The 18,226-nt window shown below is 39.9% G+C and overlaps 1 protein-coding gene across 3 annotated transcripts in view; it reads left to right on the top strand.

The window, feature by feature from the left end:
* Positions 1-18,226, top strand: part of BBS4 (Bardet-Biedl syndrome 4) — a 54,196-nt gene that overhangs the window by 6,543 nt on the left and 29,427 nt on the right. For 2 of the 3 annotated variants that reach the window (XM_080268677.1, XM_080268675.1), the window contains exons 1-7: positions 1,896-2,181; positions 5,501-5,627; positions 8,599-8,741; positions 10,403-10,515; positions 15,568-15,662; positions 15,883-16,045; positions 17,142-17,295. In XM_080268677.1, coding sequence (XP_080124803.1) covers positions 2,113-2,181; positions 5,501-5,627; positions 8,599-8,741; positions 10,403-10,515; positions 15,568-15,662; positions 15,883-16,045; positions 17,142-17,295 — 864 coding nt within the window. In that variant the 5' untranslated portion in view covers positions 1,896-2,112. Of the gene's footprint in view, positions 1-1,895; positions 2,182-5,500; positions 5,628-8,598; positions 8,742-10,402; positions 10,516-15,567; positions 15,663-15,882; positions 16,046-17,141; positions 17,296-18,226 lie in introns of those variants that run through there. The other variant, XM_080268676.1, reaches the window with a different exon arrangement.

The following is an 18,226-nucleotide window of genomic DNA, read 5'->3' as shown; positions in this document are numbered from 1 at the left end:
AAGGATGGAAGTTTAGAGGGTGAAGCGCTTGAAAGGGTACAACAAGGAAGAAAGGTTGCTGGTTCCTTGAAAGCAGTGATAAGAAACAGGGAAGCGAGTATGGCAGTGAAAAAGTTATTACATGACAGTATTGTGATACTAACTCTAACATATGGAAGTGAAGCTTGGACCTTGTTGAAGAGACAGAAGTCAAGAGTGAGAGTAGTGGAAATGAGTTATTTGAGAGGAGCATGTAGAGTCACATGGAGAGACAGACTGACAAATGAGGATGTGAAGGAGCATTGTGGTGTGGATGTGGATGTGATAGGAATCGTTAGGAGAAACACATTGAGGTGGTTTGGCCATGTGGAGAGGATGGAGAGTGAAAGACTGACAAGGAGAGTGTATGTGAGTGAGGTGGAGGGGGGGGGGAGGGGGAGGCCAAGGATGAGATGGAGGGATGGAGTGGAGAGGTGTGAGAGGGGAGTGTGCGCTGGGAGCAGGGCAATGAAATGGCAGGGGACAGGGCGACATGGAGGCGATTTGTTTGTGGCCACCCCTTATGGGATTAAGGCATCTGGCAATAGATACATAGATAGATAGAAGAAAAAATAACAAGATAATTTAGGTCCAAATTCAAGATTCATTCATTTCGAGATGTCGGGACATACTAACATAGACTGAAAGTCATAGACAGTAGGAAATACAGACAGACAATGACAGTTCCAGAGTTGACCTGTTGCATACATGAAGGACTGGGAGTAATAGTTAACTCTTGCATTAGAGAGTTGGGCAGAAAAAGAGATTAGAGTTTGCTGCTAGATGGGTGCTATGTTCCCACTGTACTGGTGGAGGGATGCAAGCAGACAGTTCAGAGGATTTGAAAACTCTCCCCCAAACTGAATGTAGTTGTCTGGAGATGGTAAAAACAAGGTGAAAACTATGTCATTGGACTGATGGGGCTAAGCTGTTCTTTGGATGCCTTCTCTGCCATACTCATTGGTATCACCCCACATCTAAGCTCTTTGAAACCCAATAACTTTTGATAAGAAAGTTTTTGCTGCTCTAAATTCAGTAAGTCATTGTTGCATGATACCCATTTGATAATCATTTTTGCCTCTGAGTCCACATAAATTAGAGCAAAATTTCCCATCAAAGTTTGTTCTTACTGTACCTATTAAGGTGGTTTGCCAGTTTCCCCCAGTTCACAGTAACAGTTGTGTGTAAAAAGTTGTGATAAATTAGAACACATTCCTTTTGTGTAATGAAGACCTACTACTGTAGTACTATACACTGGTCAGAGAACATCAAGTAGATAGATATTCAGTACATATGATAGAGTAGCAGGAAATAACATCTTCATGGAAAACTGCTCGAATTATTGATTATTGATTGGTTAAGTCAGTAAGTGTATGTTAGAGTGTGGACCTCCCATTGCATGGCCTTTCACCTACTGTATTCTGCTGCTGTTGATGGCTGTCCTCTGATAGTCATTGGTACAAAATATTTAATATTAGAAATGGTTGAGAAGTTCAGAGAAGAAATAATATGACCGTGTTCTTGCAATTGCCCATCAGTCTTTGTTAGCTGGTCTGAATATTTGATGGAAGTGTTTGGGAGGGCAGCACTTCAGTCAATACTCAGTTGCCAGGTACCCTTTTGTTCCCTGTTTTTTCAGGAGTCTTTCTGTTATCCAGTTTTCCAGTTCCTTGTATAAATGATACTCATGCAGAAGTTTAATTTTGGATATGAGCTGTGCATACAAAAAATGAGAATGCTGAGAGTATTTGGCAACTATAACTAACCAACTCAGCACCTGTGAGCCCTCTTGTAATCAGATATTGGCCCACCTGCCTGCAGTAGCCATGCTATCAATAGACATAGCTTAGTGTTCTGAGAAACCCAACATCATTTATTCATCCTGAAAACAGCCAGTGGAGAAAAGTTATAGTGATATATGAAAAAATGCAAGAGGAGTTAATAATGTCAAAATAACTTTTGGGTTATGTGCTGTTGTACCTATGTGTAGTGCAGTTATGTTGCTTTGTGTCAGTGTGAGAGCAGCAGACATAGTGTAGTGTTGTGTATGCTGCCACTGCTCTTAGGTCTGACAGCTTCACAACCCCTGGTAGGATGAGTAGTAGTGGTTTGGGTGGCTCCATAGTTATTCTTCTGCCTGAACATCTTGACCCGAACATGAAGGTAATTTTTAATTTTGGGCAGCTTTTAATCCCCTCAGTATAATTATGTACTTTTAACTCTATTGTTGTTGCCACCAGATGATTTCCTTCATATTAAGAGAGAGACTTGAACTGGAAGGACTAGTATAGCCTTTCATAATATCCTTATCTTTTATACGAGGAGACCTAGTGTTGTATAAAAACATTAGTTTTAAAGTGTTAACCTGATTCACGTGAGACAGTGTTTTGTCGTGGAATAAATTTCGTCTTGCATTTTTCAGCAACTAATTTCATATTACTCCCTTTAAGGTGTAGGTGCACAAGGTAAGACTACCATACTCCAGTACATATCAGGTTAGATAACCAGACTTGTCTTGACGATACTGCAGAAAGTTATGTAATTGATAATCCTCCAGTCACTTCCTGGGGATCAAATCTGTGTGTATGATTTGATTGTCACTCTGCCATGGGTGCTGTAATGACTCAACCATGAGGCATAATTAACATTGTCAGAATAGATAACTCTACCACTGAATCACCGTGTTGAGTGCGTTGCTTTCCACAGGTTAAGAAATCATTAACTAATTTTCTCTCCTATCTCTCCTACTCCTACCTGTCCTTATTTTCTCCCTCCTGCCTCCTCCTCTGCCTCGTATTTATCCTATCTTCTTGTTTTCCTCTCCCATTCCCTACCCTCAAGTACGTGTGTTTAGAGTAGCTTTTATTTGTAGTTAAATCCTAGAGAACAAGATCCGTCATTTATTAATGAACCATTTACCTAATGTTCTTATATTGATTGGGTCAGTTATGACTTGTGTATTTGAGTTATGATAATCATATTTGGTGGTAGGTGGAGGTGCTCACCATCCACTCACTCAGTGTAGTGCTGCTGTGGGTGTCTGCCTATTCCTGTCATCCTTCGTTCCTCTTCTGTCATTCTTTCCTTCATTCTTTTCGCTTCCTTCTGCCTATGGGTGACTTGACACTCCTTTGTCTGTCTTTCTTTCCTTCATTCTTTCCCCTTCCTTCTGCCTGTGGGTGACTCTGCACTGAGTGACAAGCCAAATGGTTTTCTGTACACCAGGAAACCATTTACTACCCTGGGTGGTAACCATATAACCAAATTATGGTGCCTGGTGGTTTAGTGGTTAATTAAGGCACTCCAGTCAGATTGAGCCTGTGTAGGTTTATATCCAAGGGGTGTTTGGGGTTTATTGTTATGTAATGCAACTCAGGGATGAGTGAGGCTGGCCACTCTCATCTTAAATGACGGGACTAACTTGCCTAACCTCAGGGTCCTCCGCTTCTCATGGGGCAACATAGGATTGGATGATGGATGGATGGATGGATAATCATATTTCTTCCTGAGGAGTGTTTAAACTTCTTAACCTTATCAGTAATCATATGTAGAAAAAAAAAAATCTCTGTCTATCTATAGCCCCACACTCTAATCCTGCAAAGGGTGGCCGCAGACAAAACGCCTCCAAGTCACTCTGCCACCTACCATTTGACTGTCCTCCCCCCAGCTCACTCCCTCCTCCCTCATATACCTCTCCATCCCTCCACCTCATCCTCAGTCTTCCCCATGGAGGTAGGATTTTTTTTACCCTACCTCAATGGTCTTCCCCTCCCTCTCCCTCCCTTCTCTTCGCCTACATACACCCTCTTAGTTAGTCTTTCATTCTCCATTCTCTCCACATGTCCAAACCACCTCAGTGTAGTTCTCCTAATTTTCTCAACCACATCCACATCCATCCACAACGTTCCTTCACTTATTCATTTGTCAACTGCACATGCTTCTCTCAAGTAACTCGTTTCCACTGCTCTCGCTCTTGACTTGTTCCCCTCTAACAAGGTCCATGCCTCACTTCCATACATCAGGGTAGGGATCACAGTACTGTCATGCAGTGACTTCTTAACTTCCATACTCACCTCCCTATTTCTTATCACCGCTTTCAGTGAACCAACAACCTTCCTTCCCTGCTGTACCCTTTCAAGCACTTCATTCCTAAAAGTTCCATCCTTACTCATCTTACTACTCAGTTACTTGAATGCACTCTCATTCTCCATATCCTCACCCTCCAACCTCACTGTGCATTCTGTGACTTCATTCCTTTCAAACATCATAACTTTTATATATTGTACATTACATAAAATGTGTTGTACAGTATATAAAAGTGATTGAGTTTTTTGCCAACAGCTGCCTGTACAGAATGGGATGGGTTTTATTTTATGTCAAGATATGAGGCAGTAGGATGCGGTCTGATGCAGAGCGAAGTGGTAGGAAGAATATTTCTGAGTTTTTACTTCATTTGATGGTGAAGGGAATCTCTCTCCATGTGAAAGGGAAATTATATGCTTCAAGTGTGAGAAGTGAAATTCTCTGTGGTACTGAAATAAAAACAAAAAAGGAAGAAGATGCATGCTCATTTGGGTTTACTGACTGCTGAAATGATAAAGTGAGATGGATTTGTAATTTCAGGACGTTTCATTTCTTTTCATTTTTAAAGGCTCCAACATTCTTGTATGCGTTGGCCTTGGTCACCTAATGGCGGCTTTCCACTCTGCACAATCCATTGCACCCTCCCTGTTCAGTCCCTTATCCCTGAGGTCACACTTAATGACCTCGTCCCTTGTCTTTCTCGATCTACCCCTCATAACCCCACCCCCAATATTAACACTTCTCACCTTCCTCACCCAATTATCACCCCCCATCCTCTCCACATGTCCAAACCATCTCAGAACAGAGAACAGAAAGCCATGTGCCGTGAAAAGGATGCATTGATATTGAATGTACTTGTATTTGCAAAGTGATGTTTATGGCAGACTAAAGAAGACATGAAATGATGTCCAGAGAAAGGATGTGAGAGCTAGGGAAGTAGACCAATGTTGCAGAAGATCATAGGGCTTGGTAAATGGCAGTCAGGTGAACCAGGGTGGCCTATGCAAGCATGGAATTCTTATCTTTCAGAATGTGCAGTTGAGAACAATAATTTGAGTCCAATTTTAGTCAGAGTTACAAAATTCATGCACAGTATACTGAGAAGTTTTTTTTATGAAGATCACATCACTGAGTTTTGAAAGTCAGTGCTCGCTGTCTTGTTTTTTATCGCAGTGAAGTGGATATGGATGTGAATCTGAATTATGAACTGGAATTAGGTAGTATTCGATAATTCATTTTGTCTTTGATACAAAATTTAAGCCATATTTTAAATGTCAGAGCCTTGTATTGTATTAATACCCTATCAATGACAACTTAATACAAACTGTGTTTTACAGATGAAAGTCTTTGATGGGCAGATTAGCTTCACTGAGTTATATGTTGATTTTGTTCTCTTCAGAGTGAGAACACAACCCCTTCACCCATGAATCCTGTGACAGAAACACCTGAGTCACATGTCAATGGCATGACATCCACTACCACTGCCCCTGGATCAGCCCTCAAGGCAAAGACACGACCACGCAAAGGTTGGTATTTAAAGACGTTCTGTATGAATCTTATATTCATTTATTTATCTCCCATTATAAGGTATTTAAGGATACACTGTATGAATTTTATATTCACTTATTTAACTCCCATTACCTGGCATTTGATCATTTGTAGAAGGTGTGTAGCACTTGCCTTACTGAGGTTTTAATAGTGCAGTAGATCTTTCAGGTTTAGTTATTACTACTTGGTACTGTATTGATTGACTGGAGTACTTAATTACCTAAACATAGTTGTGCTCATAAGAAGAAAATGATGTATTTGTTATTACAGTAGACCCTCAATTTAATGTACAGTACCTCGATAGATCAGATATCAGATTTAATAGACACTATGAAACCAGTGGACTTCCGTCAGCTTTAATGAACAGTGTCTGGTAAATGGGCGCATTCGGTCACAATACATGTGTTCCCTACCCATTTTACTCCAACCTGGCCTGATTTTACCTTCTCCCCATCAATATTTCTGCATTGTAATAACAGACTGTAATACAGTAATACTTTACTAGTCATGAAGAAATATAATGACAAGGATGTGAAATAAACTGCAAATGGGCAAAATTATGGGCCAAGATAGTGTAAAATGGGTGTACTTTTCATTTTTAGTATTAGAATATGCAGTAGTGCTCATTTATTTTCACACATGTGTTTGAAGTCCTATCTTGGGAGGACCATCACATACAACAGATTATCGGCTTTATTGGACCAGGCTTTCCCCCAGCTAGTCTGTTATAGGGAGGGTCTACTGTATTTGCACCATTGCAGGGGTGGGAGTCCAACAGCAGGCAAATGATTAAGGCATTGCCAGTTGATTTTTAAAGTTCCTGTTCTGTGTCCTTCCTTCATCTCCTCTCCTTAAAACCTTGAAAATCTGTAAGCTTTACCCCATCCATGGGCTTAATGTTTGTAAAGTATCCAAACCAGAGGTGCCCCACATATTATGGTATAGCACCTATATTCTGTATTGCAGGGATGGAAGTGATGGGAAGGGGAGAGGGTTGGGCTTGTTAAGACACATGGGTTTTGATGTGGTCTGCTGTGTAACAAGTCTGATCATTATCTTTACTTATGAAAGTGATAGCAGATGTAGAAGAATTTTTGTATACTGTATTGTGAATCAATAAAATCTGTCCGATGAAAAATTTGCAACTGATTTGAACAAAAGGTGGTACACAGTAGTAGCTAGAAGCAGCAGTTACATTGCTGCCAGAGTTACTGCATTTGATTTAGTCAGTGTAAATATATGTACCGTATTTGCCTCTCATATTGTCCCTTTGAGGAGAAAAGGGAATACAATAAGGTTATCTACCATTTACTATTTTAAGTAAAATAATGAAGTTTTGCCACATAATTTGTGTTAGTTGGGAGTAATTTTTTTCTAATTATACTCAGCTCAATATGATGATAGTGCTAATTGTATACACTACACTATTAACATAGTTTACAGTGCTAGAGAGCAGTGCCTTCATGCAGTGTCACTGATATTACCATATAGCTTCACTGCTTAGCTCTGTATGGCTTTCTGAACCTCCTCCTTATCCCTTGAAAGGAGGATGGTGAACTGCAGGAGAAGGGCACCTTCAACCCACAGTGAACGAAGTTCACATCCAGATGAGCCTGGGACCACAGCAGCAGCAACAACAACTACAACACAGTTAACCCTTTGAGATTCCGATGATGATTTTGATCGTCATTTCAAATCCAACCTCAGAGATTCCGATGACACTTTTAATCGTCATTTTGAGAAACTTTCATAAAATATTAGCCATAAATTGCATTTACGTGTCATAACAGAGGCTCAAGCATAACGTCACGGAATGGTTGTTTTAGACGTGGCAGGTACAGCACAGCTGGTCTGACTCATGGCATTGTTTCTTTATCGCTTTATTCTTGGTGAAGAATATTCTACAGCAAGGTATAAAATTTTTGGTTTTTGCCTAACTTCAACTCGTCACTTTGACTTTTTATTTTCTTTGTTTTCCTTTTTTGATCATATATGCTACGATAAAGTACAACTATTCAGCTTCAAAATAACACCACAACCAGCATCCTATCACAAAAAATGTATTTACACTGACCAGTCAAAGAAAAAGATTGCAAAACGAATGTGTGGCCAAGACTAAAGTAAAATTGTGCATCTCTCCTTTTGTTTTACTGTGCAATAAAATGTAAAAATTACCACAATCTATATATCATTGTAAAGGTACCGGTAATTAATTGTAGTTTTGCTTGGTTTAAACGAGATTTACATATCTTTATTTTATTATTATTATTTTAATTTTTTTTGCCGAATATTTTCCTATGGCTGGGTATGAATTTTTGGCTTTTGCCTAACTTCAGCTCATCATTTTGACATTTTATTTTCTTTGTTCTCCCTTTTGGAACATACTGCGATAAAGTACAACTATTCAGCTTTAAAATGACACCACAACCAACATTCTGTCATGAGAAGTGTACTTACACAGAGGGATCAAAGAAAAATATCGCGCCGCGAAGATGTGAGAGCGGCTGACCCTAGCACTGACAAAATGTGCCTGGCCCAGAAACCTGATAGGGTTAATAAAACAGCGGGGTACAGTTAGACCTCTCATAAAATCTAGAATGTGTTCAGGCAAAGTAATGCAAGTGAAACAGCATTAAGCAAAACTTATCAGTACTTTTTGTCCATGACTGAAGGGGTAGAAGCACAAATATATAGCTACTGGTCATTTTTATTTTGAGCTGCTTTATAATAAATAACACACAACTTTAAATTGAGGAAGGATATTAATTTATCAGCTGCTTTATGGTAAAACTTAACCAGTTTTACAGTTCAGTTTAACCTCTTCAGGAATATAGGAGTTCAGGGGTAGTCATCTCAGTCCAAACATTTAAGGTGAAATTAAATTGCTGAAAGTAAAACTGCTTTAAATGAGGACTGCTTCACCCCTAAAGAAAAGTTTCCACCCCCCAGCACCAGAGCTCCAGACTGTGGAGAGACGCAACTGGCTGATCCACCTCCATTATGTCAGGAAGGAGTTTGATGTTTGCAAACAGCTCATCCGGGAGCAGCTGGAGGAGACCAGAGGGATGTGCGAGTATGCCAACTATGTCCAGGTATTATGTACATGACTTTATTTAGCCCTTCAACCCACACACATCATTTGTGTTATTTGTGCTTCCAGCTGGCATCTTTATTCATCTTATACAAGTCATCTTGTGAAGGAGTTCATTGAGGCTACATCTAACCCATACATTTCTTCTGAGCTGAATTAAATAAAGATTACTGTACAGTATGCCATTGGAGTGAAGGGGTTTAGCAGTGATAGTTCATTATAACAGCAGAGGATTTCATAATGTATTATGGCCTGAAAATGTCCATATATTTTTCATCTAACATAAAGCATAGCATCTCAGTGTAGGCATGTCATCTCATGCCTGTTTGCAGTCATCTTTTAAGTATACCTCACTTAATTTATCCTGATTTTGCATATATATTTTTGAGGTGGAACTAAATGGGAAAGTTGTGGTTTGTAGATGGTAGGTTTTGTTATATGTTTATCTCATAAATATTTTTGTTGGTTAAAACTCAAAGAAACCAATGAGTTAATATGGATTGACTGTTACTGGGGGACTCATTTGAATACTCTGTTCTGAGTGTGTGTGTGTGTGTGTGTGTGTGTGTGTGTGTGTGTGTGTGTGTGTGTGTGTGTGTGTTTTAGCTCAGTAAACCATTTACTATAGTGAAGGGTAACCATTTAACCAAATAGGTCCCTGATGCTCAAAAAGTGTAGGGCATTGCACATGGTTGTAGCCTTTTAGGGTTTATATCCAAGGATGGTTGGAGTTCATGATCGTGTAATGTCGCTCAAGGAAGAACTGCTGGTCATGCTAACCTTAAATGTCTGGATTAGCCTAATAGCTTAGCACCAGGCCCCTGTGCATCTGATGAGACAGCAAGGAATTAGATGATAGAATAGGTAAGATTTGCAATCACTGCCAACCAGTTGGTAAAATGGTTTGACCAGTACCAGATTACTTTTTTTTTTTTTTTTTTTTTTTTTTTTTTTTTTTTTTTAAAGGATACTTCACCAGTCCCTACAAATATTTAGTCCAGGTTGCCCACTTTCCTAAGAATCGCAAATATTGGATAATGCATTGTATCAGTGTGAACTCCATGATTAGCAAATGATAGGTATCCATTTGGGACTCCATCACTTCTGCTGTGTTATATATTTATCCATACCTGGTGCCTTCTGGTGATACAGTAAATCCTTGTTGTTAGTTGCCTTTTGTATCATCTTTTTAAATATGAAAACCATAGTTAAATACAGAAAGTGTACATACTGAAGTATCATTGTTGCCATTGAGTTTATTCACTATACTCCGTTTTTTTTTTTATCGAGGCAAAGGTGCACATGACAGATTGATAATGACTGGCTGAATGCAACGTGTCCGAATAATGTCGTTGCATTACTGGTAATTATTTGAAATACAACAATGTTATTCGGATGTGTTGCATTCAGTCAGTCATCACCAACCTGTCAAGTGCATCTTCGCCTCAATAAAAAAAAACAGTATAGTTCCCCCCAATTTACAGTCACAACCCAGTTGTATAGAAAAAGTTGTTATACAGTATTTAGGAACATGTCTGTGACTTTTAATGAGAACTTGTACAGTATTTTTTTAATCCTTAGTATGTTTTTTCATGTGAGTGTTTACCACATCTCATGATAATAAACTTAATGGCCTCATGACAGTGATCATATTCATTGCAGGGCCTAATTCTGCGGCAGGAAGGGAAGATCCAGGAATCGTTTGAATTGTTCCAGCTCTGCAACATCCTCAACCCTAGTAGTGTGGATAACATTAAGCAGATGGCACGTGCCTTGTAAGTAACGTTTTTGTGTTTGTGTTTGTTGTTTTATTGTAGTTTCCTGCCCAGAGTATGTAGGCTATGAATGGAGTAATGAGAGGGCTCTGAACAAAGATGACAAAAGCCGGATTGAAGATGATCAGGGAAAGAAAAAGTTGGTATACAGTACTATCTATCTATCTATCTATCTATCTATTGCCAGACGCCTCAATCCCGTTTGGGGTGGCCACAAACAAATCACCTCCAAGTCGCCCTGTCCCCCGCCATTTCACCGCCCTGCTCCCAACTCACACCCCCCTCTCTCATATACCTCTCCACCCCATCCCTCCATCTCATCCTCGGCCTCCCCCTCCCTCTTCCCCCCTCCACCTCACTCACATACACTCTCTTCGTCAGTCTTTCACCCTCCATCCTCTCCACATGGCCAAACCACCTCAGTGTGTTCCTCATAACGCTTCCTATCACATCCACATCCACACCACAACGCTCCTTTATATCCTCATTCGTCAGCCTGTCTCTCCACGTGACTCCACAGGCTCCTCTTAAATAACTCATTTCCACTGCTCTCACTCTTGACTTGTGTCCTTCCAACAATGTCCAAGCTTCACTTCTGTACGTTAGAGTTGGTATCACAATACTGTCATGTAGTAACTTTTTCACTTCCATGCTCACTTCCCTGTTTCTTATCACTGCTTTCAAGGAACCAGCAACCTTTCTTCCCTGCTGTACCCTTTCAAGCACTTCACCCTCCAAACCTCCATCCTTACTCATCACACTACCCAAATACTTAAACGTACTTACATACAGTACTGATGTTTCAAATTTAACATATATATGTTGGGAATGTATTGTTCCTTGATAATTGTGAAGGAGATCTTTACAGGGATTAATGGCAGGAGTGGCAGTGCTGGTATTTATCTTCCAGAGTTGTTTCTATACTTCGAACATTTTATTTTTTGGTTTGAAAACTAGTGTGTTCAGTAAAAATAAAACATAAAGGATAGAGGGTGACAACAAGGAAGTGAAATGAGTGTTTTATCCCCTATTTTTCAGGCTATTCAGATGTAAATACTCTTTACTTCGTAATCATTGCAAATTCAGCACAAGGTCATAAAATATTTGTTTTAATGACCTTAGGAATCATTTCTTGATGATAGTGCATCAAGTTCTGTCACAGTCTATATATATATATATATATATATATATATATATATATATATATATATGCACAGTAATCCCTATACTATCCGGACGCCTACTTTTCGGACTCCTCACTTACCGGACACTGTGGGCCTGGACCTTCGGAACCCAAAAATGGCCAAAAAAGAAACAAATCCCTCCAAAATCCGAATTTTTTTCCCCAGCCTTAATTTGAAATTGCAGCGTGGCACCGAACAGCTGTTGTTTATGCACGGCCCCTTCACCCCTTCCTTCCCCACTCCCCAGTTACCACCTAACCACCATCGAGGGTAGATGTTCATCGCAATGGATGCCGCACGTGCTTGTTTTTGTGAATAAACAGTGAATAAACTGCAATACCTCGCCACTAGACCACATGGGAATTTACAGTGTTGTGCAGTGTTAAGAAATTAGAATTTAGAGTGCAAAGGATTAACCCCTTAACCGCGGGGCATCACTTTCGTGACGCTTGGGAGCAAGGGATCATACCGCGGGGCGTCGCTTTTGTGATTCTGTGTTATTTTGAATTCACCCGGGCTTCCAAGTGGGGGCTTGTATCATCTATCAGTACTGCCAATGTCCAACACTAGTCAGCACTCCTAATCTCATCTGTACTCCCATCCATTGTTGACAATTTAGCCATTTCTCCCCGTTCTTGACTCCCCTCCCTACCCCCCCTCCATTACCCTATCCTCTCGCCTGCCCGGCCGTGCTACGCTAAGTAAATCTTCCCTGGAATTTTTCACTGATTTCATCCATTGAAATAAGCCCTTTGCCCTATTCTTATACCAAATAATATATACAAGAAAGAAATAAGGTAAGTGAGAGTGCCATACACCTGGAATTGGCTAATTATCACCTGACAACACCTCACGTGCACTCGTTCGCTAATTTTCGCTGTTTTTTTCCCCTTGAAATGTGCCATATAATCTATTTTCGTAATAAATATACACATAAGGAGGGAAGAGAGAAGCCTAAGTGATATTTACATTCACCTGGAACTACCTAATTTATAATGTATTGTCTAGATTTCCTGCCAATCATTTCAGTGAAATACATAGCTGTTTCAAGAGCTACGTTGGTAGTACTGAATATCCCCTAAGTAGGCCTCTACCCGGGCCAGCCCTCCCTTATCAGTTCTCTCTCATCTTCCGAAGAGGAGGTACGCGTCTGTTCCTCTTGCTGACTTCAGGGCCTTTTTCACCCCCATGCAAAGGGCCCTGTTTTTTTTTTTTTTTTTTATGCGAGGAAGAAGGAACCAAAGGCCATGGCCCGCAGTAACAGTTCCTTCCAAGAGAAAAACAAAATACAATAGAGAGCCAAATTCAAGATCCGATCATTTCGAGATGCCTGGACACACTGCGCTTGAAAGACTGGAGATCACAGGCAGCAGGAAACACAGACAGAGGGAGACAGTTCCAGAGCCGACCCGCTGCATAAATGAAAGACTGGGAGCAACGGCCAACTCTTGCACCAGAGAGCTGGACAGAAAAGGGACGAGAGCTTGCTGCCAGACGGGCGCTACGCGCCCGTCGTAGAGGTGGAGGAATGCAAGCAGACAGCTCAGAGGAGCAGTGACCACAAAAGCAGCGATAGAAAAGAGATAAAGACGCAACAGTGCGGCGAAGAGACAGAGGTTGAAGGGAGTCAGTAAGAGGAGGAGAGTCAATGAGACGAAAAGCCCTTGACTCCACCCCACCGAGACCTTTACCCCACCGAGACCTTTACCCCCTACTAAACCTCGTGTGGAAAGAGGTAAAGGGCTGACAATTGATAAAAGAGTGACTACGATCTTTCTGTTGAGTAAAACAGTGCAAGTGGAATTGTAAATAATGTGTAAACAGCAAGTGAAAGTAATGAATGTAAATATACGTGAACAATGGAAAATAGTTTTATAAGTTACTTCAAGTGACAGTGCATAACACAGTGTAAATAAAATAGAAATGTAAATAACGTAAATAAAATAGAGAACGTAAATAGAAATGTAAATGAGTAGTATTATAAGAATACAAGTATGTACCCTAGGAGTAATGAAAGTGAAAGTTTCACTCAAGCATGTCTGAATACTATGAGTTATGAAAGTGAAGATGATAGTGACATTCACTCTCAATGCTAGTATACAGGACGAGAAAGTGAATGCTACGTATTTTACTGAAAGAAATTGAATCCCTACAGTGACAATAAACTAATACTACTGAAGGAAACTTATGGATAAAGACTGTAGATATATATATATATAAGTGTTATATAGTAATAGAAATATAAAGTGTGAGGGGTTTTATGAATAATAAATGACAGAGTACCAAGAGCGAACTAGCGCAAGTGCGGCGGTCAGACGCGCTCATAATTTTCATTGCTTTAACAGTGGTTTTTTTTTTGGAGTATGGATCCCAAACTACTTGAAAATCATAGAGTAGTGTTTATAGTGGTAATATCTGGCTGTGGTAATCATATTACAGGTTGTCGGGAAGTGTAAAGTGGAGACTTCGTTACCCAAATTTAGAGGTCTCCACAAGTCCTACGGTAACTGACGAAGGCTCAACAAACATTCCAGGAGAAAGCTGAAGGTATGTGCCATAAGCATATATAATTTTAATATTCTAGGACTAATAACTGATTTTTGGCAAATATTTTTTGAAAGTCTGTCGGAGCCCGAATAACCCTGCGGCACACGCAAAACATCGGTAAACATGCCCGCGGTGTAGGGGTTAAGTGTGGAGTGCAAAGTGGTGGTTAAAACTGGTGTGGTGCAGTTAAGAACAGAATGTGCAGTGCTAAACAGTTATAACTCACAGTGGAAAGAATTAAGTGCAGCACAACACTGGATTACTGTATGTGCTTCAAGAGCATTTTCACAACTACCAGAGCCTTAGAGGAGGTGGCCACAGACGTGCTGTAAGTACCCTGTACACTGCTAAATATTTTCCACAACCACTTCTAATTCCTCATTCTCTGGCTCCTTTTCATTTATTTCATGCTTTATGTCCATTATTGGTGTGAACAGGGTCTTAAATAGGTTTAAATAGGTGCTATGCATGTCTGGAAGGGAGTTATTTAGGTGGCTTTCAAAGTTAGGCTGGGTTAAGGTCCATAAGTACCAGTCCAGGAGGCAGGGGCCCACTTTCCGGACAGGACCACTTTCCAGACATGCTTTTGGCGCTCTATTACATCGGATAGTGGAGGGATTACTTGTGTGTGTATATATATATATATATGTGTGTGTATATGTATATATATATACTGTATATACAGTATATACATACAAGTAATCCCTTGTAGTGCTGCTCTCGGGTGTCTGTCCTTTCCTCTCCTCCATCCTTCTTTCCATCCATCCTCTTCTGTCTTTCTTTCCTTCATTCTTTCCTCTTTCTTCTGCCTGCAGGTGACTTTACACTCCCTCTTGTGTCTTTCTTTCCTTCATTCTTTCCTCTTCCTTCTGCCTGTGGGTAATTCTACACTGAGTGACAAGCCAAATAGTTTCCTGTACACCAGGAAACCATTTACTATGCTGGATGGTAACCATATAACCAAATTATGGTGCCTGGTGGTTTAGTGGGCAATTAAGGCTCTCCAATTGGATTTAGCCAGTGCAGGTTTATATCCAAGGGATTGTTGGGGTTTACTGTTCACATAATGCCACTCGGGGAGGAGTGAGGCAGGTCACTCTCATCTTAGATGTCAGGACCAACTTGCCTAACCCCAGGCTCCTACGGTCCTTATGGGGCAACACAGGATTGTATGATGAATGAATGGATGGAACTTTTAAAGTTATTTATTTATTTATTTATTTTTTGGTGCCAAATAGCCCCACTCTGTGGTATATATATTTGAATCTTTGTTGTTGTACTAAACTTGAAATTAGTTGTACATGACTAACTCATGTGTCAGGTATCTCTTGGGTCGGCACCGTCTGGCTGTAGAAGCATACTTACAGGCTGAGGACAAACTTGATAAGCCAGACTGGGAGCTACACCACAACTTAGGTAAGTTACTTTTTCATTTATATTTAGGTGCTAAAGCTTCTGACTAGTGATATATTTTATATATCTTACTTGGAACAAAACTAGAAAAGCATTTTGAGGAGGGGAGGGACGGAGGGATTCAGAAGTAGGATAATGCATTCTTAGGATAGGTAGCATGACCTCCCAGTCTGAAAACGTACTGTTACATTTTCTTTCTCTCCCCTCCCCCCTCCTTTCCCAGGTGTGTGTTACATGCATTTGAAGGACTATGAAGGGGCACGAGAACAACTGCTCTTTGCTTTGGAACAGAATAAACACCACCAGACATTTTCTACCCTTGCAAAGATATACCTGCTGGAAAATGATGTACCCTCTGCCATCAACACATATCGGGCTGCCATTGAGTAAGTACATTTCTAGATATATGCAGTATATATTTTGAGAGTTTTTATGTTTAATTGGGCATGTGTATGTCAGTTTTGATTTTCATTTGAGCTTAACATGGTTTGAATTTATTAACTCCTCCAGTGTTCTCAGACACATGCGATCTTCAGGTATTATGTCAAAGCATTATGTCATTTTATGTGCAAAATGATGAACCAGATGTAAAGAATTAAATGTGCGACTATAGAGTACATGGTATGAATGTGTACAAAGAATGCATATAGACAAAATGCTGAAGAAAGTCTTTGCAAGTGAGACAAAGTAAGGTTGGTGGAGGCAGACCTTATGGGGTTCAGATGAATAGAGTGGAACAGGATTTTAGTGAGAGAGAGGAAAGAGAAAGAGAAATATTTGAGAGTGAGAGAGCTGTGTGAAGATAAAGTATTCTAGAGGCAGTTTTGTCATGGCCATTTAGATGTTTCCTAGGAGGAAGTCAGGCATTGGAGATGATGATTTTGAGGATACTGTTGATGAGTTTGAGGATAATGAAGATGATTTTGATGGTGATTTGACAAAATATTCATTTATTAAATTCATACATATGGCATTTTCATCAGATATTTTGCAGGAGATATACTGAACTCCTTCAGTCCACTGATGTATTTCTGTTGTCTCCAGATGTTTCTGTCCACCATAGTGAGACTTTTCAAACTGAAAGAATTAAATTTAGTCATTATTAATCTCTTCACCACTTGAGATCATCATCATCCAGTCCCATATTGCCCCATATAAACAGGAGCATAGGCATCAGGGGCTAGGCTACTTAGTCCTAACATTTGAGGCAGGGGTGACCAGCCTCACACATCCCTGAGTGGTATAATGTGAGCAATAAACTTCAACACCCTTCAAATGTAAATTCTTGCAGGCTTCATCTGGTTGAGCTTCTTAACCCATTAGACCACCAGGTATCATGTGGTGATATAATAACCACCCATCGTAGTAAATGGTTTTCCAGAAAGAGAGAGAGAGAGATTATATAACTGAATGAAAATTTGGTGGCTTGATGAAATGAAACTGTACATCTTTGAATTTAAGGATTTAACATATTATTCCCAGGTATTTCCCTGAGAATGGTGATCTACACACAACTCTGGGGCTGCTGTATATGCAACTCGGGAAGTACCAGCAAGCGTTTGAACACCTTGGTACCACTCTCACTTTTGATCCAACCAACACCAGGGCCATCCTTGCTGCTGGTTCCATGATGCAGGTATAGTATGTCATTTAGTTTTGTGGCATATGCAAATCAGTAGTTGTTTACAGTTCTCTTTTGCCAGCAACATACTGTATTTATAATCATGCAATTTTATAGTGCAGCTTAAGTGCACAGAAGGAATGATTTATTTTATTTTATTTTATTTTTTCAATTATTGTGGCATGTCACACCTGAAAGCAAGTACTGGCACTAATAATATGCTTTTTCACTTTGGTATCCTTCACCTTCAAACTCATTTTCCCATGTTGACATGAGATGGAAAGATCTAAGGTAAGATAAGTATGGCAGCCTCTCAGATTTAGATATTCATGGGTCACATTTATTTGAAGAGCTTAAACCCACTAGACCACCAGGCATCCTTTTCTTGGTTAAATGGTTTCCACCCAGTGTTGTTAATTGCTTTCTGGGTTGCCAAAACCCATTTGGTGTGTCACTTCATATGTATGAGATTATTCTGATATGGATATTGCTCCACACAAAAGTTACACTATCTGCATTGGAATATGTACACAGTACACTGTTGAGATATGTAATATGTATGTTCACTTATATAAAGCTTGGCAACTCCTTCACTACAGTGACATTTTTTCCACTTTATTCTTGTTGTCGTCAGATGACTTTATTCAGTGGAGGAGAGATCTCTTGTCATGAAAGGATTACTGAAGGCTATATTTAATCCCTTTAGTCTGAAAATTCTTTCATAAACAGAGTTTATCACCTAGTGTTAGCAAGACTAAAACACTACTGGTCTGAAGTGTTTAAAAAATGTAGTATACATATATGACTGATATGTTGCACAAGGTCACAGCTTATGCACACTTTCATTTTCATTTTTCTGCACTTAATGTTGTGATTCTTTCAGTTGCTTGGAATTTTCACCACTCTCCACTTCTTGTGTGTCGTCCTGGATAGGTGATGGTGAACA

Source organism: Coenobita brevimanus, chromosome 29 (genome assembly GCF_032717465.1).
Source record: "Coenobita brevimanus isolate Jiangsu-jjx chromosome 29, ASM3271746v2, whole genome shotgun sequence".
Lineage (NCBI taxonomy): Eukaryota > Metazoa > Arthropoda > Malacostraca > Decapoda > Coenobitidae > Coenobita > Coenobita brevimanus.
Note: the sequence above shows the minus strand (reverse complement) of the source record. Positions and strands in the feature narration are given on the sequence as shown.